Source organism: Urocampus carinirostris, chromosome 12, assembly GCF_059441175.1.
Source record: "Urocampus carinirostris isolate Australia breed hairy pipefish chromosome 12, RoL_Ucar_1.0, whole genome shotgun sequence".
Taxonomy (NCBI): domain Eukaryota; kingdom Metazoa; phylum Chordata; class Actinopteri; order Syngnathiformes; family Syngnathidae; genus Urocampus; species Urocampus carinirostris.
The window spans coordinates 8,824,078-8,850,127 of record NC_142360.1 but is presented as its reverse complement, the minus strand read 5'-3'; the positions used below and the strand labels follow the sequence as shown (position 1 = coordinate 8,850,127).

General features: G+C 41.7%; 1 protein-coding gene across 2 annotated transcripts in view; it reads right to left on the bottom strand.

Moving 5' to 3' along the window:
- Positions 1-26,050, bottom strand: part of glis1b (GLIS family zinc finger 1b) — a 148,665-nt gene that overhangs the window by 28,400 nt on the left and 94,215 nt on the right. For both annotated transcript variants that reach the window (XM_088349368.1, XM_088349369.1), the window contains exon 4: positions 746-907. In XM_088349368.1, coding sequence (XP_088205494.1) covers positions 746-907 — 162 coding nt within the window. The remainder of the gene's footprint in view (positions 1-745; positions 908-26,050) is intronic.

Genomic DNA, 26,050 nt, shown 5'->3' with positions numbered 1-26,050 from the left:
AGAGAGGGAGAAAAGGAGGGGGAGAGTGGGGAAGAGGGGGGAGGGAAGGGAGGAAGAGAGTTAAATAAAGAACAAAACAGAGGGAGAGAGAGAGAGAAAGAAAAAGAGAGAAAGAATGAAATCAAGAAAATGTAAAAAAGAATGAAAACAGTATTAGTATTCTAGCTTTTTAGCATTTTCGTCATGGTCGCCGTGGCGACAGGTCTGCCCCGCCCCCTGGGCACCAGCTGAAGCAGATCAGCTAATTGCGTGGCTGCTGTTTAAGATTGGGCTGTGGGTATTGCAGGTGTTGGCTCATTACACATTGTCTGTTCTGTTATGCCTTGTCCTGTTTAGTTGAGTTGGAAGAAACCTGTGTTTGCACGTTTTTGTTATAGCCTGTTTGTTCTGTCTTGTCCCTGAGTTTTGGACAACTTTTATTTTGGTAAATAAAAGTTTTGATTGTCACGCAATTGAGTTCTCCCTTCCTGCCTCCGTTCTGGTCCGGTCACCACCCCATCTCGTGACAATTTTAGTGTTTCTCTTTCTAAATTTTACTAGTTTTCATTAAATGTGAAATATAAATGCTACTTAAAATGACTTTAAATATATAACATTTTGTATCCTCCATGATATTGTAATATCTGAGATGGGATATTTGAGTTCTCGCTACAATAAGCAGTATCAAAACAATAGACTTTTTTTAAATTGCATTACAGAAAGAAAAAAAAAGGAGTCATTTCTACTGTATTTGCTTGTTCCTGACCGTGTCGAGGTGCGTGCGCTGGTGCTTGGCGCGGTCACTGGAGTTGCTGAAAGCTTTCTGGCAGCCGGGATGCTGGCAAAGGTACGGCTTCTCCCCCGTGTGGCTCCTCAGGTGGATCTTCAAGTTCTCCAGACGGGAAAACGCTTTGTTGCAACCTTCAAACTGAAACCAGACACACGAGTATGCACATTTCAACTCTTGTTGCATAGCCAATGCACACACACAAACGTAAATTGTCGTAAATTGTATTTGCATTTTTAAAGGCACCGTGTGAAAAACATTTCACCTGTATTTTGGCATTTGTGTTTATTCTCCTTGATTACAATGAAGATTGGGTTCTATTTTGACTGTTAAGCACCCGCGAAAAAGATTGCTCGTGATGCGAGGGTTGTTCTTTATTTTGACTGTTTTTGAGCGGTTGTGCACTGTTTGCATCATTTTCTTTATTGGTCTATCATGTTACTGTCTTTTAATGTCTACACCCTTTAGGGTTCATCTGCTTTTAGCAACCTTGGAGATTTTAATAGCATTTTTTTGGCCTCGGGGAAGAACAGGTTGAGAGTTTTGTACAGTCCCCTCTTGTTCTGGTTGCAAATTCAAATTCATTAAATCATGTTTTAATAGTCTATCAAAGCATAAACCTATCACACTGTCATGATTACTAATCAGTTTCACCTGTGCCCGCTCATTTGGCGCCAGCCGCTGCGGGCTACGTGATTGGTTCCCTGTCCTTTTTTAAGCCCAGTCCTGTCACTCTCCGGTTGTCAGTCCGTCCGCGAACCTCTGTTCTTACAAGCCAAGCATTTTGACTTTGACTCCCGTCGGCTTTTTGCACCCGTTTTTCCATCCGTCCGTTCCTGATCTCCCCGTTTGTCTCCGACTACGACCTGTTTTTGATCCCGACCACGTTTGGTCTCCTGTCCTGGATTACGACCCGTTTTTTTATCCTGCTCCGGCTATCGACTTGTTTTTTCCGTCCTTGACACCGCCATCTCCCTCTCCGGAAGATCCACTTCCGTATTCGGATCTCGATCGGATTTTGTGAGCGGCAGACTTCCGTCCAGCGAGCACCGGATCGCGGGGGCTGCCCTTCCTCTTTCTATCAATAAACTTGTGGTTAACGCTATGCATTTGGGTCCTGATTCTGTTCTGATCGTGACACACCCTTTTACATGTGAAAGTTAATTTAGAAGTTAATCAAAAAAACAAAGTAACAACACTATTTGTTTGATTTTAATTATGATAATTAGTAAGAATAGGAAACTATATACACTTTGGCACATCAACCCACACAAGTCTAAAATTGACATGTTATGGATGAATTGCTATATAAATTCACAAAACGAGCAGGCATATATTCTTTATCCTGTGCAAAAACAACTACTATCATCCCAGCTTTTCATAATTTTTGAATTCCCATTCTTCTGATGTTTGTCACGGTTGCCCATTGCCCTCAATTGGCCCCGCCCATTTGGCGCTAGCTGCGGCTAGTTGCCTGATTGGCTTCCCTCCTTTTTAAGCTCAGTGCTCTTACTCACCCTTTGTCAGTCCGTCAACGAACTTCTGCACCTGCAAGACGTGTATGATGACTCTGTCCGGTATCCTGTTTGTTTATCCTTCCCGGTATCGGTCCCGTACGTCCAGTATTGGCTCGTTTATTTAGTATCGATCCCGTCTGTCTCGTCCTGTCTGATATCTTGCTCCAGTCTCCAGTATCTGGTATCGTTCCCGACTGTCTCATCCTGTCTGATATCTTGCGCCAGTCTCCAGTATCCGGTATCGATCCCGTCTGTCTCGTCCTGTCTGATATCTGACTACAGTCTCTAATATCTGATATCGATCCCGTCTATCTCGTCCTGTCTGATATCTTGCTCCAGTCTTCAGTGTCCGGTATCGATCCCGCCTGTCTCATCCTGTCCGATATCTTGCGCCAGTATCCGGTATCGATCCCGTCTGTCTCGTCCTGTCCGGTTTATTGCTCCAGTATCTGGTATTGATCCCGTCTTGCTTGCCCTGTCTGATATCGATCCCGTCTGTCCGGTATCTGGTATGGATCTCGTCTGCCTCTGGCTTCCTGTTTTTCCACGCTGGTCTTCTGTCTTACTTCTTCCGCCTAGCAATCGCTGAATCACTGGAGTTTGTGTTCACGCGCATGACTGCCCGATTCCCGTATGATAAAGCTTGTGTAAAAACATTACGCGTCTGGGTCCTCCGTCTGTTCTGGTTATGACAATGATTTTGGGTTGCGGGGTTGATACATGATTTAAACAATAAAAATTAACAATGTGTTGTTGGATTCTCATTATGACAGATATCAATTCAGATTCAGATTCAGATTCAGATTCAGATTTACTTTATTGTCATTCGTGTACACGTGTATACAGAACGAAATGTCAATACATCTGACCCGCACAGGTTCTTTGAACGTCAGCCGGGATAGATAAGATTAACCATGTCTTCGTCAGAATTTTAGCGCAGCAGTTCGTCATCTCGCGGTTCGATGCTACTTCCAGTTGTTAAATGGTCCAGTTTATTGTCCAGAGAGCGAACGTTGGAGAGCAAAATGGATGTTAGAGGGGTTAGCCTTTAGCATAGCTGTTAGCCCGGCCCGCTTCCTCGTCACGCCGCTGTCTTGCCACTCTGCTTCGCTGCTTTGTAGGTCGCTGGGTCTTGTTGACATAGCAGTCCGTGGCTAATAAACACTCCCGAGTGGTCGTAGCACCGAGCGCTTGATGTCGAGTGGTCGTAGCACCGAGCGCTTGATGTCGAGTGGTCGTAGCACCGAGCGCTTGATGTCCTCGTTCGGCGGTCATGCCGCTGTCTTGCCACTCTGCTTCGCTGCTTTGTAGGCCGCTGGGTCTTGTTGACATAGCAGTCCGTGGCTAATAAACACCGAGCGCTTGATGTCTGGATGATCGCATATCCAGCAAAAAAAACTGAGATCGTATCTTAATCTGCAGTTCGAGCGGACTTTGTGCGCCATCAAAACTGAGTCGAAGACTGGATCTTATGGCCGACGTGTAAAAAAACCGTTGCAAGCCGATGGAGCCGCAGCCGAACAGGGCGCCGCCATGATGATGATGTGGATTTCATTAATTCTAAACTTTAAAATTAATAGGGTAAATATATTCATATTGAAAGATTTTATACATTTTACTATAAAGGATTTTATATGATTGAATATAAGTTACATTTATCAAGTGCAATGAAGATTTTCACTGAGTGGGCATCAGGTAACGCTGTTCCAAATTCGAAATGTTTTGGCTGGGGAATTTTGATAACAGAACTCTGACGAAGGACGTCAGGTATTGTTTTGATAAACGCTCGGTGTTGTTTAGAGTTTCTCTAGACATCGAGGCGAGAGGGTGGACCCCACGTGGGGGCTTTCATTGTCGCGCCCTTGGGAGGAGCCGGCACACCAGCTTGCGGAAATAACATGGGCGGAGGAGAAAAAAAGAAGCTCGAGAGAGGCTTGACAGAGACTCGGGCGACACTAATTCGACTAATTCGGCTAATTCGATGGAGTTCACTTCGTTAAATTGTATAAGAAATTAAATCTTCCCCCCCGTGTGAAAATGTCGGCTATTCTTGTCCATCTTTTTCGATCAAGAAACGAGCGCGCTTTGTTAGGAGAATGTAGGTTGTGTTTGGTTAATGGAGTCAGATAACTAATTTGAACAATTTGGTAAACAGTACATTTTAATAATAAATTTCCTAACGATTTATAATGCAATTTGAGCATGCATATAGTCTTTATCCTCTACCAGAATGGCTGTTGTAATTGCAGCTCATTGGATCTTTAGTGGTGACCCTTAACATTATCTGTGTTAATATATTTTGCTGTTCTGCATGAATCAAAATGGAGGGCATTAAAGACATGACATGTTCTATTTCAATCATTTTGCAAAAAATAATCCTTTACCATTTAGACAATTTAACAGCTGGTAAGTGATACTTTTTATTATGGTGGATTATTCTCCGGAAATTCCTTTTTTTTAAAACAACCTGAAACACATTTCAAATTTTTTTTTGTTTAAAATATCGCAATTATATTTGTTAGTATTTTGAACGGTGCAAAGGAGCAAATGTACAAAATATTACAGCAAACGTTTGACCTCTGTAATATTAGAGCTTGTGGAGGAGCGTTTGATTTTGCCTTGTTGTTGGCCCACCCCAATTTACACAAATGTATATAAGATCTTTATTAACCAAGCATGACATTTTTTTTATTTTTTTAATTCCGTCCTGTGATTGACACCGGGTGGGCCGCGTCACTGAACAAGAGAAGCAAAATGGATCAATCCCCTCTCCACAAATTCCCTGATCACTCGTGCAGCCGTAGTAGTTCAAATGTCCGCTGCCGTCGCCTCGGGAATGGCGGAAGATTAAAGAGCGGCAGTGGTACGTTCACAAATCTATTTTCAGCATCAGCCCGTGTTCGTCCATTCAAGATGACGGCTGGTTGTCAACGAGCCGCACCCGATCGGCCCAATAGGCGCCGACCACTTAACCAATGAGAACTAGAAATTTGTTAAGATTTGAGTCGGGGGCTTCTTACATATCCACAGTGTCAAGTGTGCAGTGGGGAGTTCATTTAAAGGTGGGGTACGCAAACATTTGACATTACTGTATATATTTTCTCTATTAGGTATGTGTTAACAATGAGTTCAAAGAGCCTTTTTATATATTTGTTTTCACCACGCCCATGTGCTTTTATCTTACTTTTATCATCGGTGTTCCAGCCACAGGAACCCATTAGGCCAGAGGAAAGGAGGCAGGGGGTATTGGGGGAGAAGAGGGTTTACCCGCGCATGCTCGAGGTTTACTGTCAAGAACCGGAACAGGATCAGGACGCAAATGCGTGATGTTTCTCACACAAGCTTTTTATTTTACGGGAAATGGGGAGTCACGCACGTTAGGCAGCAGTCTGGCGTGGAATGATAGGAAGCCAGAGGCCGACCAGATCGATACCAATTACCCGAGCAGATATCGGACAGATGGAGTCGATACTGGACAGGACGGGACAGACAGGATTGATATGGAAACAGGATATCGAAATTAAACAGGACAAACTAGACGGGAACGAAACCGGAAACCGATATTAAACAGGACAAAATAAACGGGAACAATACCGGACAGGAAATACCAACAAGAAACAGAACCGAGTCAGGACCGAGTCAGAACCGACGTCTTGCGGGGCAGAAGTTCGTTGATGGGCTGACAAAGGAAGAGTGAGAGCGCTTAGCCTAAATAGACGGAAAGCCAATCTGTCAACGAGCCGCAGCTGGTGCTACACGGGCGGGGCCATCTTGCTTTTATAATTATTATTTACTATGTAGTATTTTGGGCATAATTGAAAAAAAAGGAAAAAATGCATAACATTAAAAAACATCTGGCCTGGAGAGAGATGGGTTGTCATGAGCTCTCTCTCTTCTGGTAACCAGCACCAAACACCTCCCTGCTCTGTCACTGCACCCTGATCCGTTCCACCTGTCTGTTCTAGTTTACCACCAGCTGTTCTGAATTCTCTGCCAATAAAGCTCTGTATTTAAAGCCCTACCCTACGGCCTACCTTTGTCAGATCATCTGTAAAGCCTACACCCGAAACCTGTTTGTCTGGGCTTCTGACTCTGAACCTGGACCTGTTTGACCCTTCCGCCTTCTCTTCTGCCCTGGTCTTCCAGACTTGTGTTTCACCTACTCCAAGACCTGCCATACCAACCTTGTTGCTCGGTTTCTTCTTCGTTCCATCTTTCCATCTTCCTTAAATGTAGTCCCAAATCTCAACTTCAAGATTTCTTTTCACTCTATGGCCCTCTCTCCCGTTTCCCTAAATAAACTTCCTTAACGTCACGCAATTGTGGTCCTCGTCAGTCTGATCCGTGAAATGGATACCACCATGCTGTAGTTGCCCAAGACACACCACGGGAAATGGTGCCCCCTACGATCCTAGTGGTTAAGGGATGAAAACAACCAACCATCACTAAATAATAGAAAATATATTTACTGTTTCAGTAGAGCATTTGTTTACGTATTTGCCTAACAAGCGATTCGAGAACAGCTGTAGACATTTGTTGGCCTGGAGAGGGATGGGGGTCACCAGGCTATACTTGCCCAAGACACACCACAAGAAATGATGCGCCTATGACCTTAGTGGTTAAGGCATCCAACCAACCAACCTTCAAGACACTATTAAATACATATTGGAGTTTAAAAACTTACTGTAAGTTTTTTTAAGGAGAGATGAAATTAAATATTGAAGCAAGCACACTGGGACTATTGTATGGAGAACTGGGCAGAATGACTCCTTTTTATTTCCCTTGAATGTGTCATGCGTTGGTCTCGGACCACCTTGACGAATACGGTACATCTTCAATCGTTAGTTGACTGTACATTGTGCGAACATGACTCATTAGCAAAGCGCATCTGCGATCAGGTTGCAGCTAAGGAGAGAGTGACACCCTTTCGTCTAACAGGCCCGTCACTTCACTCTCACAGCCTTCTATTCAGCGTCTTTCCATTTAATATCAGGGAAACCCAAACCCGCCATGGCAGAAGCGGTTCGGGTGTCCGCTAGTGATCTGTCGCCGCTCACTGAAAGTTTCCTGCAGTTTGCTAACCAAGCAGTGTTGGGTATTATTTGCGAAATAAAACAAGAAATTTTTTTCCCATATGTCTGTGGTTTGTAACTCAAATTGAGAGTAAAATCGTGGAATGAAATAACATTGCCGCAAAAACAAAAACAGTGGGTTATCATTTAAACACAGCTTACACTGCCTTTTTTTTATAATTCAACAATGATCGTTTTCATTTATGATGTTTTTTGTTTTGTTTCTTTATTTTGGTCCATGTTTAATATTGAAAGTACTTGACTCAGCTGCCTTGAATTAAAAATCAAGCTGAATAAAAACAAATAAAGCATACCACTACAACATGATGGTACCCTAAAACAGAATCTGTTATGGTTAGCGCTTGCGTGGCCCAGTTCGGAGGTCATGGGTTCAAATTAGAGGTAAGATATTGAGCCTGGACCCGAATTGCAAATTGTCAATTACTAAGTTGGGCGGACCAGGCTTCTCTCTTGCATTTTTTTTTTTGTGGAGGACCTGTACAGAATGCAATTAATTTTACTCTGGTAATTATTTAGATGACTACTTTTTACTTCTAATTGAGTGATAGTATTCTGAAGTAGCTGTACTTTTACTTTAGTAACACACTTTACTTTGGGCACGGTCCCTCAAATTAAGGTAATCGGTTGGGTTCAGGCTTTTTTACCCGCGGGCAGGGTCGGGCTGAAGATAAGCAATGCAGATAATGGGGGGATGGATGAATAATTTGATCAAAATAACTCATTTACAGATAATATTTTTTTTCCTTATACTACCGAAAATGCATTGTAAATCAAGCATACAATTAAAAATGTAATTACATTTGAAATCAACAAGATCATTTAAGTATTTTTCTAACTCAATATTTTGAAATGTGTCATGATCACTGATGTGACTCACCTATGCCCGCTCATTTGGGGCCAACTGCCGCGGATTCTGATTGGCTCCTGGTCACTATTTGAACCCAGTCCTGTCTGTCCCCTGTTGTCAGTCCGTCTGCGAACCTCAGTGTATACTAGGCAAGCCGTTTTCGACCCTGACTCCCACCTGTCCCGTTTTTGCTCCCGTCTGTCTCCGGCTACGACCTGTTTGGCTCCTGACCACGTCTGTTCTCCTGTCCTGGCTTACGACCTCTTTTTGTCCACGACTACGTCTACTCTCCCGTTCTGGCTTACGACTCGTTTCCGGCCCCGACCACGCCTTGCTCTCTCAGTCCCAGCTACCGACCAGTTTTTTTCGTCCCTGACACCGCCGTCGCTCACTACAGAAGATCCACTTCCGTGTTCGGATCCCAGTCTGAATCCGAGAGCGACTTGCTTCCTGCGTCCAGCGAACACTGGATCGTGGGCGCAGCCCTTCCTCTTTCTTTCAATAAAACTTGGTAAACGTCACGCAATTAGGTCCTGTTTCCGTTCTGGTCCTGATAAAATGTATTCAAAATATTTAGAATTCAATGTTTTAAATATTTTGTAACAAAACAGTCGGTCCAACATCAAACCAGGATACAACCTTCCTTTAATTAACTCTTTTAAGGAGTAAATCAGTTTGTATAATTTCAAACCAAGACTTGGCCCCAAAAATGTTATCAACAATATCACTGACAAACAAAACAACTGTTAAATGAGTGACACAGGAGAAAAATAATCCAGCTTCGTATCATTTTTCGTTAGAAATGCTTCAACTGGGTCATGAAATTGTTTTGTATACACATATGCGTGTTCTACATTCATTTAGAGTTTTTTTTTGTTACTTGTTCACTCTCATTGACAAACTCAAAGAAGTATTTATACTGTTTTGCAGTGAACGAGTAGAATAGGTAAAATAATTCTATTTCATTGTCATTAAATTGTGATAGCCAAATAATCACGATTACAAATGTGGGTGTTTTGTGTCATGGAGAAACAAAACTGCAAATATAAAAATAAATAAATAAATAAATATAAAAATGTATATACAAATAAAATGCATCAATTACTAACAAGTGAAAGGCAATAAAATCCACAATACATTGTATGCATTAAAAAATAAAAGGAAAAAATATATATATTAAAAAAATATAAAAACAAATGCAATACAAATAAATAAAATATATTTGTAATTATTAGCAACATTTTAAAATTTAGAATTCCGTTTTTACTAGTGTATTACACACACCCGTATTTTTTTGGATTAATAATCGATGTTGTTTAACTTTTTCTGCACTCAAGATGCAGTTGGATGCAACAGGATTTGAACCTGGGTTGTGTTGGCGAGAGCACCAAATCCTAACCACTGGAAAACTATGGAAATGAATGATTGGTAGATGTAAGCAAATCAACATTGTTGTTGTTATTATTATTATTATATTGATATTATAATTATCTCATTTCATCTCATCTCATTAGCTGCACCGCTTATCCTCAGTAGGGTCGCGGGGATGCTGGAGCCCATCCCAGCAATCATCGGGCAGTGGGGAGGGGACACTCTGAACTGGTTGCCAGCCAATCGCAGGGCACACAGGGACAGACAACTCGCTCGCTCATTCACACCTAGGGACAATTTGGACCGGCCAATCCACCTGAAATGCATGTCTTTGGAATGTGGGAGGAAACCCACGCAAGCACAGGGAGAACATAAAAACTCCGCACAGGAAGTCCGGTAACTGGATTTGAACCCACACAGGAGGTTACCAAGACCTTAGAACTGTGCCGCACACGCGGTAACCACTGCGCCGCCGTGCTGCCCTATTATAATTATATTAATTATAATTATTATAACTGTCATTGGTTGTTATTGTTGTCATTATTGGTGTCTGGATGATATTTGGTGATAACTAGCATTACAGAGTTAATAGATGGGTAAAACTAAATTCATCTGGTAGTATTAAAAAAGGGATGGAAGTAGTGATGGTGATGATGATGATGATAATGAAAAAACTGCGTATCCACAGAGCCAATAAATATGTATATTCCTAAGTATTTTTACATGTTAATACACAGGGGATGTAGATGTGGGATGCAATTGTCAAGGAAATCTGGGGGTAGGATTTAATAAGCATATACTTCTTCCTACTCCCTTTCGAACATGTAGGTTAACATTGTTTGTGTTTTTTTCTCTTTTTTTCTCGATTTGTTGTTTAGTGTTTGCTTTTGTCATGTTCGAAATAAAGGTTTAATCCATTCATTCATTGATAGCGACACAGCGAACATTGTTTACAACGAGAAAAAACGTGAAAGTCCAGGATAAACACGTAAAAAAGAAAAATAAGACAAATGAATAAAGGCCATTCTTTATAAATGCACTCAAAACAGATCGATAATGTCGACTTCTCAAATAAGCATCAAAAAGATGTTCTTAAACTTTCAGCAGAGAAACTGGAAGTCACAGAAAATAAAATCAAGTCCGTATTTCTTTTACTCTGGCTAATTAGAATCCTGCAAACAAAAACGCCACACATCAGCAAACGTTAACGTCCTACTCCTGCGAACGTCCACAAAAAATGTTTTAAGACGTTAGGGAAACATATGCGACGTGTCAACACTCTCTCGTCATGTCAGATGTCACAAAGAACTGCGAGAGAACCGAACGAAAACCTTTGCATAGCCCAATCGACACCACCACGGACACATCGGCGAGTCGAACTGACTGTTGAATATGAAAACAAACGCAGCACTTATGGCTGTTGCCAAATATGTGTATGTATGTATTTATGAGGAAGGATCGGGTAGTTGGGTTTACGCTTTCAATGCTTTCTTTTGTGCAAAACAAACGCCGGGCTAAATTCTTCCTTAGTGCTCCGTGGAGGAAAACGTGTTAATGGCTAGGACCGTATTACTGCTCGGGTGTAGCCCGGCTGAGACTGGTGGAGTTTTTTTTCCACGTGGCTGGGAAAAAACGACTGGCGGTGTCGCTTCGGGGCTCGGGCATCGGCCAACAGACTTGCCATCAAAAATTTTATGAGCAACTGAGGTTTTTTGTTGTGTTTATACCCAGGGTTACACCCGAGGTGGCCCAAGTAGTCACACTGTGTTTTGGACGATATGTTAAAAAACACCTCCTACTTAGGTAGGAGGATGGACTTCAATGGTGAGTTTTACAGACACACACATATGCATATATATATATATATATATATATATATATATATATATATATATATATATATATATATATATATATATATATATATATATATATATATATATATATATATATATATATATATTGAAACTTGTCATTGTCTGTCATGACGTGTACAAGCAGGGGACCCAAATGCGTAAAATTTCACACAATGCTTTATTAAGATATTGAAACCAAAACAGGATATGGGTAGCTGGGATAGGAGAACAAAGCTTGGATCAGGGATTGATAGAGGAAACAGAATCAGGCAGCACGGCGCGCAGTGGTTAGCGCTTGTGCGGCACAGTTCATGTCATGGGAACCTGTCGTGGGTTCAAATCCAGCTCCAGACTTCCTGTGCGGAGTTTGTATGTTCTCCCCCGTGCTTGCGTGGGTTTCCTCCGGGCACATGCATTTCAGGTGGATTGGCGGGTCCAAATTGTCCCTAGGTGTGAATGAGCGAATGAGTTGTCTGTCCCTGTGTGCCCTGCGATTGGCTTGCAACCAGTTCAGGGTGTCCCCTGCCCACTGCCCGGAGATGGCTGGAATGGGCTCCAGCCCCCCCGCGACCCTAATGAGGATAAGCGGTACGGCTAATGAGATGAGACAGAATCAGGTTACGGGTAGCCGGGACAGGAGAACGGAGCTTGGATCCGGGATTGACACAGGAACCAGAATCAGGATACGGGTAGCTGGGACAGGAGAAGGGAGCTTGGATTGGGGCTCGATACAGGAAACAGAATCAGGACACGGGTAGCTGGGACAGGAGAACGGTGCTTGGATCGGGGATCGATACAGGAAACAGAACCTGGATACGGGTAGCCGGGTCAGGGGAACGGAGCTTGGATCAGGGATAGATACAGGAAACAGGTCGGGATCAAAAAGGGAGCCAGAGTCAAAAGTGCTTGCTTTGCATGCGCAGAGGTTCACAGACGGACTGACCAGGAGTGAATGAGAGTACTGAGTTCAAATAGGAGCGGAACCAATCAGGAAACCAGTAGCAGCTGGAGCCAAACAAGCGGGCACAGGTGAGTACAATGGGCAAATAATGACATTGCCCATATTCAGTCATGTTTTACAATGTTTTCATTAATTTAATTATGTAATTTCAGTGGGGTATTTTTTTTTGTAGCCAGAAGTGGCCTTGATTGGCATTGTTAGGTCCAATATCGTACATTTACAGCGTCAATGAGCACAATCTTAATCTAATCCATGCCTGATTGTGTTTGTGCTCCAAAACGGCTCAACTGATTTTCGTGAAAATTTACACAATTGTACATTAGGCCTCTGGGGGTGTTTTTAGCTAGGTTTGGTGTCAAGGCAACAAATAGTAACAAAATTGGTAAACATGCTTTTGTGTACAAGCAGCTCCGGAGCTGCTCTAAAGCTTTGGCAATCCATTGTGGCTCCTTGGCACTTTTTCAACAAAGCACGGCCTCAACAACCTCGCCCAAGTAGAATGCCTGGCCAATATGCTTGTATCAAGTATTTCATGGGTGAGTCTCGTTTCCCCAAGCAGAAAAGCATTTACGGTCACCAACAATTACCCTCATCGTAAAGGCGAGGTACTACAAAAACAATTCGGAAGTGCTGAGATTTTCAATCCATTGATACATTCTCACGAAAAAAGGATTGTTGGGTATTATTGCGAAATAATACCGAGAAGCAAAATTTGACAAAAACAAAAAACACACATAAGTATTTAATATACTCTATATCAGATAATGGTTAATATTATTTCTTTTATTAACTATACACTTGAGAAAAAAAATAAAAGTAGAATATTGAAATAAATGCAGAATTATGAATGTAAAACATATTAGTGATCTTAGCTACTTTATAAATCCTGATTTCAGTGTTTGTGTGTGCGTTTGTATGTGACTTATGGGCTTCAAACTGGCTAAACCGACAGTTGTACCTTAAGCTTCTGTGAGAGTCTTTGGCTAGGTTTCGTCCCAAAGCACACGCAACAATATCAACAAAAGCGATGAGCATCTGCCTTCATAAACAAGTGTCTCTGGAGCAGCATGCGGCTCTTTGGCACTCCCTGGAGGCTCACTGATGCTTTTTCAACAAACCACGGCCCCAACAACCACCCTCAAGTAGAGTACCCGGAAACGCTGAGCTTTGCATTGCTGGGCCATCACGTTTGCGTCATATTTAAATATAACTACATAAGATTGTTTGGTTATTATATTATTTTGCCAATATTACCTCTATTTCAAAACTTATTCATGGTAAAATTAGAAAAATAATCATTACAAAAAGCAAAATGATCTGCCAAAAGAAATACAATATTTTATAGTGAAAAAAATTGCAAGCACTGCAGTAAGCTGACAAAAACCAGCATTGTCGAAAGTCTCTGATGCTTAAAATTTCCAGCAGGCTGACAATAAACCAGGAAAGTCCAAAACCGCACTGGATGGCCCAACGTCGCCGTTCTCCTTCGCGAACGTAGAAAACCGCGGCCAAGTGACGGACACGTGGGTCTCCCCGTTCCATAAACAGCCTGACGTGCTGACACAAGATTAATCTTGCCTTGGATATTATCAGTAAAAACAGTTTAGACGGCTCTCATCACCAGAATTGCTTCAAACATGTTTGCTTTTCCTCTCCGAGACCTCCGGCTGAGGTGAACCGGTAGAGGACCGCAAGAGCGCAGGCAAAAGTGAGGGAGGGGGTTTCAATCGCTCCGTAAACATTGAGGGCGACAGCGGGGTCTTGATATGACTGATAGACAGTGTTGGGAGAAACGCTGCTATGCACTACAAAGAAACGCGTTCCTGGAAAGCAATTACCGAATTTTCTGCAGTGTAAGGCGGACCGGATTATAAGGCTCACCCACAAAAATTAGTCTTTTGTGCACTAGACTATAAGGCGCATGAAATGTAGACTACAGTAAGAGCTTCCGTGTGTAAAGGTATACCATGCATTAATATGTGCCGCTGACCAAAACATTGAAACCAATGGGAATCAAACCCAAGTAGTAACGACAAGAGCACCAATATATTACCTCTAGACCACTAGTGGAACAGATGCACTTGAAATGGCATCACACGATGTTTACGGTGCCACAACACTGATATGCATATTGCATTCTGATTGGTTGAGCCAGTAATATCAAACATACGGCCCATGGGCCGGATCCGGTTGGTTGGATAATTTAATCCAGACCATCGTTAATTTCAAAGTATGTCAAAAAAAGGAGCGAGTATCATTTATTTTTAGAATAAATGCAAACAAAATGCTCTCTCTGTCCGCTGGAAATCAGTTTTAAGTTCGTATAGCATGGTTGCTTTAGGTGTAGAACTGTCCCGACCGGTACAGGCAAGGGACCCAAATGCATAAAGTTTCGCACAATGCTTTATTAAGGGATCGGGGAAGTCAGGGTGAGAGGAGAAAGACAGCAATCTGGTGCTCGCTAGGCAGGAGGAGAGGGATGCCTTTGCGGATGAAGCGTGATCGGAGATCGGAACAAGTCGGTCAGCCGCGACAGGAGATGGAGCGTGGTGGGAGATCAGAACAAGTTGGGCAGCCAGGACAGGGGACGGAGCGTGGTCGGAGATCAAAACAAGTTGGGTAACCGCAGACGATTGGGAAGCCAAAGACGGACGAGCAGGATACAGGACAGGATGGGACAGACGGGAGCCAGAGTCAAAAAGTGCTTGCCTTGCATGTACTGAGGTTTGCAGACGGACTGACCCAGGGTGAATGAGAATGATGTGTTAAAATAGGAGGAGAACTAATTAGGGGACGAGTGGCATCTGGGGCTGAACGAGTGAGCGCAGGTGAGAGCAATTGGCAAATCATGACAAAAACTGCATTCACTCAATTGTTAAACCAGTTAAGACATATACTGCAAAACATGAGAATTTTTCCCTCTATTGTTTGTGAATAAATGTGTGGCGTTAAGAAAAGATCCCTTTTCATTCATGATTATAATACGGAGGGCAGCTTACTCGAATGATCTATTATAATACTGAAAAACAAGCTAAAAAGTTTATATCCTCTGAGTGATCCATCCTGCCTTAGGACAGAAAGTCTAGATCCGCCACGTCTTCACTAGTGCATCAATAATCTCTCGGTTTAATATGTATGTATTAGCTTGTGTAGTATTTTGTTGAAGTACTTGTTTTTTTCTATTATCTATTTGTTGTTAAAGAAGTGGAGGGACTGCACTATGCAAATCAGTGTCCTGGCCACATAAGTTAAAATTATTTGATAATGAGATAAGGTTTAAAACCGTGTCGTAGGTCACGTGTTCCACTGGTGGGCTTTTTGTAAAGTGCCGGTGCGCTCATCACGAGTATCTGGGTTTGATTCCAGTTATATGTTATGTTTTGCAATTTAGGTCAGTGATGTTTATCGATTTGATCCATCATTGAACAATTCTTGCTCAGAGGCATTAAAATGCCATAGATAATTGTGTAGTAATCCATACCTATAACTTCTGTATACAATTAAAAAATTGTCCGCCGTATTCTGCGGCACATTTACAAATTTCTGTCCATATCGTGGTTTTTAGGTGCGCATCATAGTCTGAAACATACCGTAATTTTCTCAGTAACGAGTATTGTAACGCATTATTATTGATATGTGAAGTTACTCAACTGTTATCACAACATTGTGCTTTACTATGCTGGTTTTTTTGAAGCAGGTCGCTGTTTACAATGTTATTTCTTCTTTACACTCAAAGCAGCATGCAAACCTTGATCACAACATTTTCAATGGGTGTATTTATACGGTATGTACTTACAAAATACAACCAAACACATAAATTTATATTGTTTGTCAAATCAACATCCGTCGCAGCCTGGTCATCCTGGAAGGGGGATGACCTCATATGCGGTCGCTTCTCAAGGTTTCTTTATTTTCCTCACGTTGACGTTTTTGAGTTTTTCCTTGCCCTCATGTATGTTTTCAATCAGGGGATGGTGTGATAATAATACAGTGGAACCTTGTTTTTCGAACGCCTCTCAGTTCGAACAAATCGGTTCTCGACCAAAAATTTCGAGAAATTCTTGCTTCGCTGTTCGGTCAAATAATTGGAGTTCGAACGCCGGTACGCTAGGGTGCGATGCTGAGCGGCGTACGGGTGTAGATCGTGTAGATTGCCCCCGCCCCTCTTGAAGAACTGTTATCACGTGCGCACTTGCTCCTTTTCGCTTTCACTTTTAATATCGGTGAACGGAGTGTTTTGGCCCCTAATTATGCCTCCGAAGAAGGTCGGTGCAAGTAGGACAGGTGAAAAAAGAAAAGTCGTTCGTACAACTATTGCCTTTAAGAAAGACATAATAGCTAAATATGAAAGGTGTGCGAGTTTCCAATCTTTCGATGGAATACAGCATGGCTTCTGCTGACCACCACAAAGGTAAGAAATCCCATTCACGATTCTTTTCTTTATACCTTTTTTTATTTTTACACATTCATGTTAGCGTAATCTTTTGTACGGAAGATTACGATAATGGGAACGTACGATTAGCCTGGGTTAGCTTTGTTTACGTAAAACATTCAGGGTGTTGGAACGGAGCCCCCTTTCCAATGAAGCGCTAGCCACTTATTGTGGAGACCCGGATGCTAAATGACGTGTAAACGACCTGATTTTTTTATTTTTACACGTTCATGTTAGCATAATCTTTTGTACGGAAGATTACGCTAACGCGAACGTACGATTAGCCTGGGTTAGCTTCATGTTTACGTTCATGGTAATCATTCAGGGTGTTGGAACGGATTAAAACGATTTATATAACTTTTAATGGGGAAAAACGATTTCGGTGATTGAACAAATCAGTTTTCGAACAGGGTTCTGGAACGGATTATGGTCGAGAACCGAGGTTCCACTGTAGTCTGTAATTTGCAAAAGTCTGTAGTCCATACAGCTCTTTGAGACTCCTTGTGATTAAGTGCATCACAAATAAACATGACTTGACTTGAAGACAAAGGACACAACATATATCGAGTGTCTGGGCAGTGTTTGTTTGCAAGCTCTCAAGGTTGCACAGGAAAAAAATATGAAGGCTTCACTGCCTCCACTGGTGGATGTACACGTTTTCTTCTAATTCTTTTATTATGAGGCAATAACTAAATAGTTTTAGGGGGTCAGCTTCAATGTGATTTCAAATGGAAATTTCTAACTGATAGTTACTTACAGAGTAACACGCTATTTTTGGGCTTCCGTAATCTTGGGAGGTAACACAATTATACTATAAATGAATTTACTAAAACCTGTAAATAATTGATTTTTTAAGTAACACAACTGATCTCAACACACTGACAAAGCACTGGCTAGGTGCGGAGGCCTTGTCGGTAAATGACTCCTGACTGGCAGCGAGAAGGCCAAACAGCATCGAGCGCTCGCTAAAAGGAGGCAGTGTCGAGAGTTGAGCTGAAGGCTCACAAGGAACAAGACGACCATTATGAATTTCATCGTATCGGAGAGGGAAACGTGTCAGACAGGTCGCATGTTTATAGACGTTAACACGGGACGTTAACGATTCAGTCTGTTGTAATTTGTGATAAAGTTGGAGAAAAGACTACATCTAATTCATGAAAATTGAAGCAACTCAAGGAGATCAGCATTACACATTAAAAACCACATTCCGGCGGGCACAGAATTTTAAATTAAAAGTATAAATTCACAAGGAAAAATTTCAGTGTACAAATAAACGTGACTTGACTTAAAAACACAAATCGTTGATAAAAATAATAAACTATCATACCAATGTACATTTTTATGAATATTCATAGGTTGAAAAATTTGTGTTCCTTTTTTATAGAGGGATCCATACCTAGTAGTTGCCACAATGTTTGTCTGGCAACTTGTTGCTACACTGTGCTCATTCAGTACTGGTTTTCAATTTACATTAGACAATACAGGGCCATCTAGGGCTCAATATTACAAAATACACCTTTAAAGCAAATGTGTCAAACTCATCATAGCCCGCCGCATCACATCATACCTTAAAATGTCTGAGCAACTAAAAAATGGATCAAGTGTGCTTTGAGCAAAACATTTCCCAAAATACATGTTGACTATGATCCTTATAAAGTGTCATGATTACTGACTAGCATCGCCTGTGCCCGCTCGTTTGGCGCCAGCCGCTGTGGGCTACCTGATTGGATCTCTGTCCCTTTTTAAGCCCAGTCCTGTCACTATCCGGTTGTCAGTCTGTCAGCGAAGCTCTGTTGTTACAAGGCAAGCATTTTGACCCTCACTCCCGCCTCTCCCGTTTTTCCACCTGTCCATTCCTGATCTCCCCATTTGTCTCCGGCTACGACCTGTTTTTGATTTCGACCACGTCTGCTCTCCCGTCCCGGCTTACGACCCGTTTTTTATACCGACCACGTTTTTGCTCTCCTGCTATCGACCTGTTTTTTTTTCGTCCCTGACACCGCCATCTCCCGCTACGGAAGATCCCCTTCCGTATTCGGATCAAGATTCGATTTTGTGAGCGGCTTGCTTCCCGCGTCCAGCGAACACCGGAACGCGGGCGCTGCCCTTCCTCTTCCCATAAATAAAACTTGTGGTTAACGTTACGTAATTGGGTCCTGATTCCGTCCTGGTCGTGACACAAATTCACATATCAGTACCACTACATGACAGTGTTTCCATATCAATGCCATTGAGTGGAATTTAAAAATATCCCTAAAATGCCCAAAAAGATCTGTTATATTCTAAAGGTATAATAACATGTATACAGTATGTGTAACTAAATTTTTTTCAATGAAACTGCATTCATTGTGACCTGAATAAGCAATATGAGTTATTTTACATCAAGGAGTAATTAATTTATTTTAAATATCAGCCAATCAAATTTTGTTACATTTTAAGTCACACCAAGCTCTTTAAAGGACGGTTATTATACAAATAAGGCTCTCAGTGAAAATGAGTTTGACACCCCTGCCTTAAACAGACATTGTCTATTATTTAGCGCATCCTAGAGGTAAAAATAAAAACTTGATTCAATAAAAAACAATGTTGATTTGAGTAACAAGCCAAAATACACGAAGTTATCATGAAAAGAGCCTTTTTTTTTTCAAAATACATTTGTATTTGTGCAGCGCTTTGAGACTCCTTGTGATTAAGGGCTATACAAATAAACATGATATGACTAGACTTGCATAATATGAGGCTCAACTAAAGGGAGCTGATTGCTGCTACGGGTATCCCAAAAACCAAAAACCTATATAATATGACCTGAATAAATGAGGAAAAAAATGTTTGGTCTTTTAGAGTTTCTGTAGTTTGTATTCTTCTTTGTGCTTAGTAGCACTAATTTTCAAGAGCAGTACACAATACAGCAACGTATAATGGTCAAATAATATGTCAAGTCATTTCAAGTCATGTTTATTTGCTTTGCCCTTGATTACAAGGAGTCTCAAAGGGCTGTACCGACCCTAGATTATTGCAAATTACAGACTATTATTACACCATCCCCTGATCTAAAACCTACATGAGGGCAAGGAAAAACTCAAAAACCTTAACATGAGGAAAATGAAGAATCCTTGAGAAGGGACCGCACATGAGGTAATCCCCTTCCAGGATGACCAGGCCTACAATTTTTTTTGTATCTTTCATGCATAAAATATGCAAAATGCTGAGTAAAATTAAACATCTGTTGTTTAGTGAAATTCAAAAGCATTTCCTACCCCTGATGTAATCGCCCGCCCACAAAAACACAAACATTGCACAGCACAAAAAAAAAAACAAGTGAAGAAATGCTTCTCAGGGAGGCTCTTCTAAAATAAATGTGATGAAAATAAATACAAATATTATAATAATAATAATAACAATAAAATCAACCTAAATCAAAACGAAAAACAAAATACTTAATAATAATAATAAATACTTTAAAAACTTAAAGAGCTAAGCTCAGCATACAATTAAACTCATGACTTAAAAAAATGTATTTCATTACTTGAATTTTGTAAAAAAAGGTTAGGGTATTTTAGATTACTAAAGTTAACTAGGAAATTGATCTTTCATAAATCTGCAGTGACCTGCAATCAGACGGGGCAGGTGAGCTACTGCCTGATCTGTCATCATGGAAATATAAAATAAAAAATATATTTAATTGTTATATCTATTCAGTATCAAAGTTATTTCTCATTTAAATTCACAATTTTGGGATTTATTTTTCCAAATTGCAGAATTTTGATATTAATACAATTGGTGTGTAACATTACTGCGATGAACGTCTGCAGCTGCAAAGTGAGGCATTCAATTCTCTTGCATCATGTGTCATTCCGATATGCTTCACCTGTGCCCGCTTCTTTAGCGCCAAGTGCCTCGGACCCTGATTGGCTCTCTGTCCCTATTTAAACCCACTCCTATCTGTCCCCAGTTGTCAGTCCGTCTGCAAACCTCAGTTCACACTGGGCAAGCCTTTTTTCGACTCCAACCTGTTTTTTGCTCTTGTCTGTCCTCCGGCTTTGACCCGTTTTTGATCCTGACCACGTCCACTCTCCCGTCCCGGCTTTTGACCTTTTTTGTCCCGGACCACGTCTACTCTCCTTTCCTGGCTTACGACTCGCTTTCGACCCCGACCACGTTTTTGCTCTCCGGTCACGGCTACTGACCCGTTTTCTGTTCCCGACACCGCCATCGCTAGCCACGGAAGTCCCACTTCCGCGTTCAGAGCGACCAGCTTCCCGCGCCCAGCGATCACCGGATCGTGGGGGCAACCCTTTCCTTTTTTCCAATGCAACTGAGAGAAACGTAGCGCTAGTGGGTCCTTTCTGGTCCTGACATTATGGTAGAGAGTGATTCTTATTTGGCACCCACCTTAGCGACTAATAAAAGAATAAGTGATGGTGTCAAAAAGCTAACAGCAAGTCAAGCCATCCCGCATTTGTTTTCTCATTGCATGGACTACTTTCTATAATGGAGGATTACCTATCGATTGATGCTTTAATTCAAATGGAGCAAAGCATAGACTTCTGTTATGAGTTAATGTAAGACAGTAAGAACATTTTTTTCTATGCAACGGTTTGTATATAATAATAATAATAATACATTGTATTTCGAAGCGCCTTTCAGGACACCAAAGGTCGCTGTGCATATGAGTAGGACACAACAATAAACAAAGAGTAAAACAAGCAAGTAATAAATAGCAAAACACATTATAGTTAAAAGGGGTGGTATGTGAGGCAGATGGTCAAGAAATGGTAGTCTGAAGAGGTGAGTTTTGAGTACGGATTTGAAGGTGGACAGGTTGCAGAATTTCGGAGGTCAGGCGGCAATGAGTCCCAGAGCTGGAGGGCAGAGCCGCTGAAAGCTCTGCTCCCCATGGAGCTGAGGCGGGCAGGGGGTATGGTGAGATGGATGATCTGAGGGTGCAGGATGGCGTGGCAATGTGAAGGAGGTCGGAGAAGTTGGGAGAAGAGAGGTTATGAATGGCCATGTAGGTGTAGAGCACGATTTTGTAATTGATTCTATGGTAGATTAGGAGCCAGTGGAGTTGATGAAGGACAAGGGGTAATGTGATGGCTAGATAGGGTTTCGGCGGTGATGCGTGCAGCACAGTTATGGACCAGCTTAAGTTTATTGGGGGACTTTTTACGTAAACCGTAGAGTAGGGAATTGCAGTAATCAAGGCCTGAGGTGACAATTCTATGGATGAGGATGGCTGTTGTGTGTGAGGTGAGGGAGGGGCGGAGACGGTTGATGGAGCGCAGGTGGAAGTAGGCTGACCGGGTGGTGTTATTTATATGAAAGTTAAAGGATAGTGTGCTATCAAGGATGACACCCAGACTCTTGAACATAGGGGAGGGAAAAACTGAGGAACAGTCAACAGAAAGAGAGAAGGAGTCAACTTTAGAGAGGGTGGATCTGGTGCCAATGAAAAGTAGTCAGTTTTATTGCTGTTCAGTTTTAGGAAGTTGACGGTGAACCATGATTTTATTTATATATTGTTTTTTCTCTCTGCCGATCAAATGAATAAGATTTATGTTAATTTATTTGTAAATCTAAATGCCTCAACAGACAAACCTCAAACAAAACCGTATTTGTCGCATGTTAAAAAAAAATTCACTGAGTTCCAAACCAGTTAACCAAAGTTCAATGAAACCGTTTTAGCTTTTTGCTCATGAACATTCAAGTTGAGCAAGGGTGGTCGTGGAGTTTCTCTCTCTTTAGCCTTTTTGTTCGTGTCGTTGAACTCGTTAAGTACGAGCAAATGAAAACAATTTGCGAACGACTTTTAACTGGCATGAAATTTCCCGTTACTCATGTTCCGAGGACCCCCCCATGAACGCAAAACCTTTCGAAAAATCCCGGCGAACTTGCCAATCAGCAGTGATTAGTTTCCCCTTCGGGTTCAACCTGCCCGATTCCCTAACCTGACAGTTACGTCAAAGGGACAAAATCTCAGGTGCCAAAAAAAACATAGGCCGGAATAAAACATGTTGCACTGTGCTAGGAAAGTGGAGCACTTTCTAAGTACGAAAACAGGATCTCCCTGCATCACAAGGTGTCTTTCTGTATGAGGGGGAACCTGCCAACACTCTGTGATCTCTTTGGGATGGGAAGGAACATGTGCCTTTAATCTGCTCGCTTCCAAATGCCTCATGGCAACCACAGCAAAGAGCAGAAAGCACGTTAATGGATGAAATTATATCCACATGATTCAATGAGACAAGAAGAAAATGGGGGTTGTGATCAGGAGGCGAGGTTTCTCATGCAATCGGTTGGGACGGCAAATTCAACGCAGGTTGGCCAAACCATTCACGTTAAATCGTTAACACAATATAATTTCCAGCGTCCACTGCGAGCAATTCCATCCAATTGATTTGCCGGGACAAATTTACACGCGGGTCACCTAAGTCATAGTGTAAAATTGGAAATAATCTAAACACAAAACTCCCAAATTTCTATTTTTCATGTAAATTGTAGTCAAGAGAAAAGAGAAAAAAAATGAATGTTTGCTGTAAAAAGAGACTTGATAACATATTTAGTTACAGGTGTCATTAGAGGTAAGATCTTGGGCCAAGACCCAAACCCGGGCCGGGTTCGGACATAAAATGTCAATTATTAAGTCGAGCTGGGCGCCTCTCTCGCGTATCTTTTTCGTGGACTACTTACTTTCACTCAGGTAATGATTCGGATGATTACTTTTTACTTCTACTTGAGTGATATTATTCTGAAGTAACTGTACTTTGACTTGAATAACACAATGTGGCGCTGAACTTAAGTGTACTTCTGCGCTGATGTGCGTGCTTCGGGCCAGAATGTGCATTTCAGTGCTGCACTTCGGGGCCTTGCCTACTTTGGCACCGAAGTGAATACTTCATCTGGGGGACTGAGTCCGAAGTAAACCTGAAGCTGCACCTGGGCGCTGCATTTCGGTGCCACGCATACTTCAGTCCCTCAGATCAATTTAATCGGTCGGGTTCGGGGTGATTCTGGCTTTTATAACCGCGGGTCAGGTCGGTTCGGGCTGGATTTTTTTGGGGCCTGATCTTACATTGAGTTGTCATCAATACTAGACAAAGAAGATTACAAAGGTGACATTGGTGATAGCAGCTTCTCAGTATAATTTTACAAGAGGAATGAATAAGTAAATAAAATGGTAAATGGTCTGCATTTATATAGCGCTTTTCAAGTCAAAGAAGACCTCCCAAAGCGCAAAACACAGACTTTTCTGCGCTGTTATACGGTCACAAATGTATCTGTATGCAAATGTATAATTCATTGTTCAGTTGCCAGTGATAGGTTCACAGTTTTGTAGACACTCAAAACGAGGAGAGAAGGCATCAATGAATTTTGAACTTGCCAGAAGAACAGAGGAGCACCAAACTAAAAAGTCATTCCAAATTGTGTTAAAAGCTAACCTCTGGTTTTATTTTAATTAAGCATTTTAGGATAAAAAAAACATATCCATACCTAAACAAACATCCTATGCAATCTCTTTTGCAGGTGCCCAATATTAAATACAGAATAAATGTATAAGGTAACCATTTATGAATGATTCTTTCTTAGGGAGGAAACACAATTTCATAATGATAGTTTACGTTCTATAAAATACGTTTCTATTATATTCTCTATGCAACCTTAGCCATCACAGTAGATTCAATTTATTGTGCCTTATAGTCTGGTGCGCTTTCTATATGAAACAATTATTTCACAAAAGATTATTTTCGAAAGTGCAATTTATAATCTGGTGCACCTTATTGTCAATATAATACAGTACTTAATACGTTTTGTCCATTTAAAACTTGAAACTTCAAAATGATGCACCTACAGTGATCAACTATTTCTTTCTGCAGTATTCTCTTCTGCCAAGCAACTAACCAGATGTGGACGTAGTGAAAGCGCTTGAGAGCCCTGGTGATAATTTAGTCCAGGAAACGTTCATGTAAATGTTTTTGGCGTCCATTTTGCACTCGAGCCTGCATGGGCTGGTGGGGGTCACACAATTAGAAAGCATTCGGATGGCACATCAGGAAGCTCTCCGTATGATAATGAGCCAGGCCAGCTGGAAAGTGAACTGAAGTTGGCACAGGTAACCATCTATTTTTGGTATTTTGCTATTTTTTACAAGACAAATATTAAGCATGTGTGCTGACTCTTTTTAAAAACCTATATACGAATCTCTTTTTTTCTACTGCCATGTTTGAAATGTGCATTTCCGTGATGGAGGCTTGGCAAGGCGAGACATTATGGAAGCACTTAACTGGCCGTGGTGCAGAGGCCTTCCTTCAAACGTTTACCGGCTCAGCGGCCCTGCGTCCCATTAAAGCACTAAAATGTGATTTCCTTCTCAACCGGCCAACTTCAGGGTTTACCGTTTCAGCGGGTTGAGGAAAAGGGTCATCCGAAACGAAAAGTCTTGGAGACGCCTTTGTCCAAGTCCTCGGACATGCAAAGTTGATTTTTTTGAATTTTTCCCTTGGCTCTGCGCGTGTGTCCTCTGTATTTGGGGGTCAATGTTCTAATAGTGTCCATATGAGGGCTTGTCAATGAGAGAGTTATGACTGTCACAGAATTGATATTCTCATAGGGGACCAATTTGGTTCATTTCCCACCCAGTGTTTTGATTGGAGGACCTTGATTTACAGTCAGACCTTTCATTTATCGTTTATTGGACCCGTATGGAGGCCTTTTGTTCATCATGCGTCTGATAGGAGGGACGTTTCTGTTCTGTCTGTCACTCACTTCGCAAATGGTCACTATTACTCAGTCCATGACGTGCAAAACAGTCATGGTGAGTCATTGTGTGTTCATCAGAACCTGAAGGTTTGCCAATAATAATAATTTTTTTTGAATTGCTGGAAAGCCTTTAGCCGCTGCACCAGTGCGCTGCTATCTTAATGTTTTTATGTGTTTACCCTGAAGTGCCATGCCCAATCACATTGCAAATAATGTCAACTATGTTGTTATCAATGAAAATAAAGACTATTTCATTCAATGTCGTCCTACAGAGTCACTGTGAAGAGCGTTCTAATATATGGTCACTGTGCGGTATGCTGGGATCACAACAGCCGACAGAAAAAAAGTCATCAGCACAACCCAAAAAATCATTTGCTGCTCTCTGCCCAATCTGGGGACATTGCCAGCTGAGTAGAGCCAACAACATTATAAAGGACACCGCTTTGACCT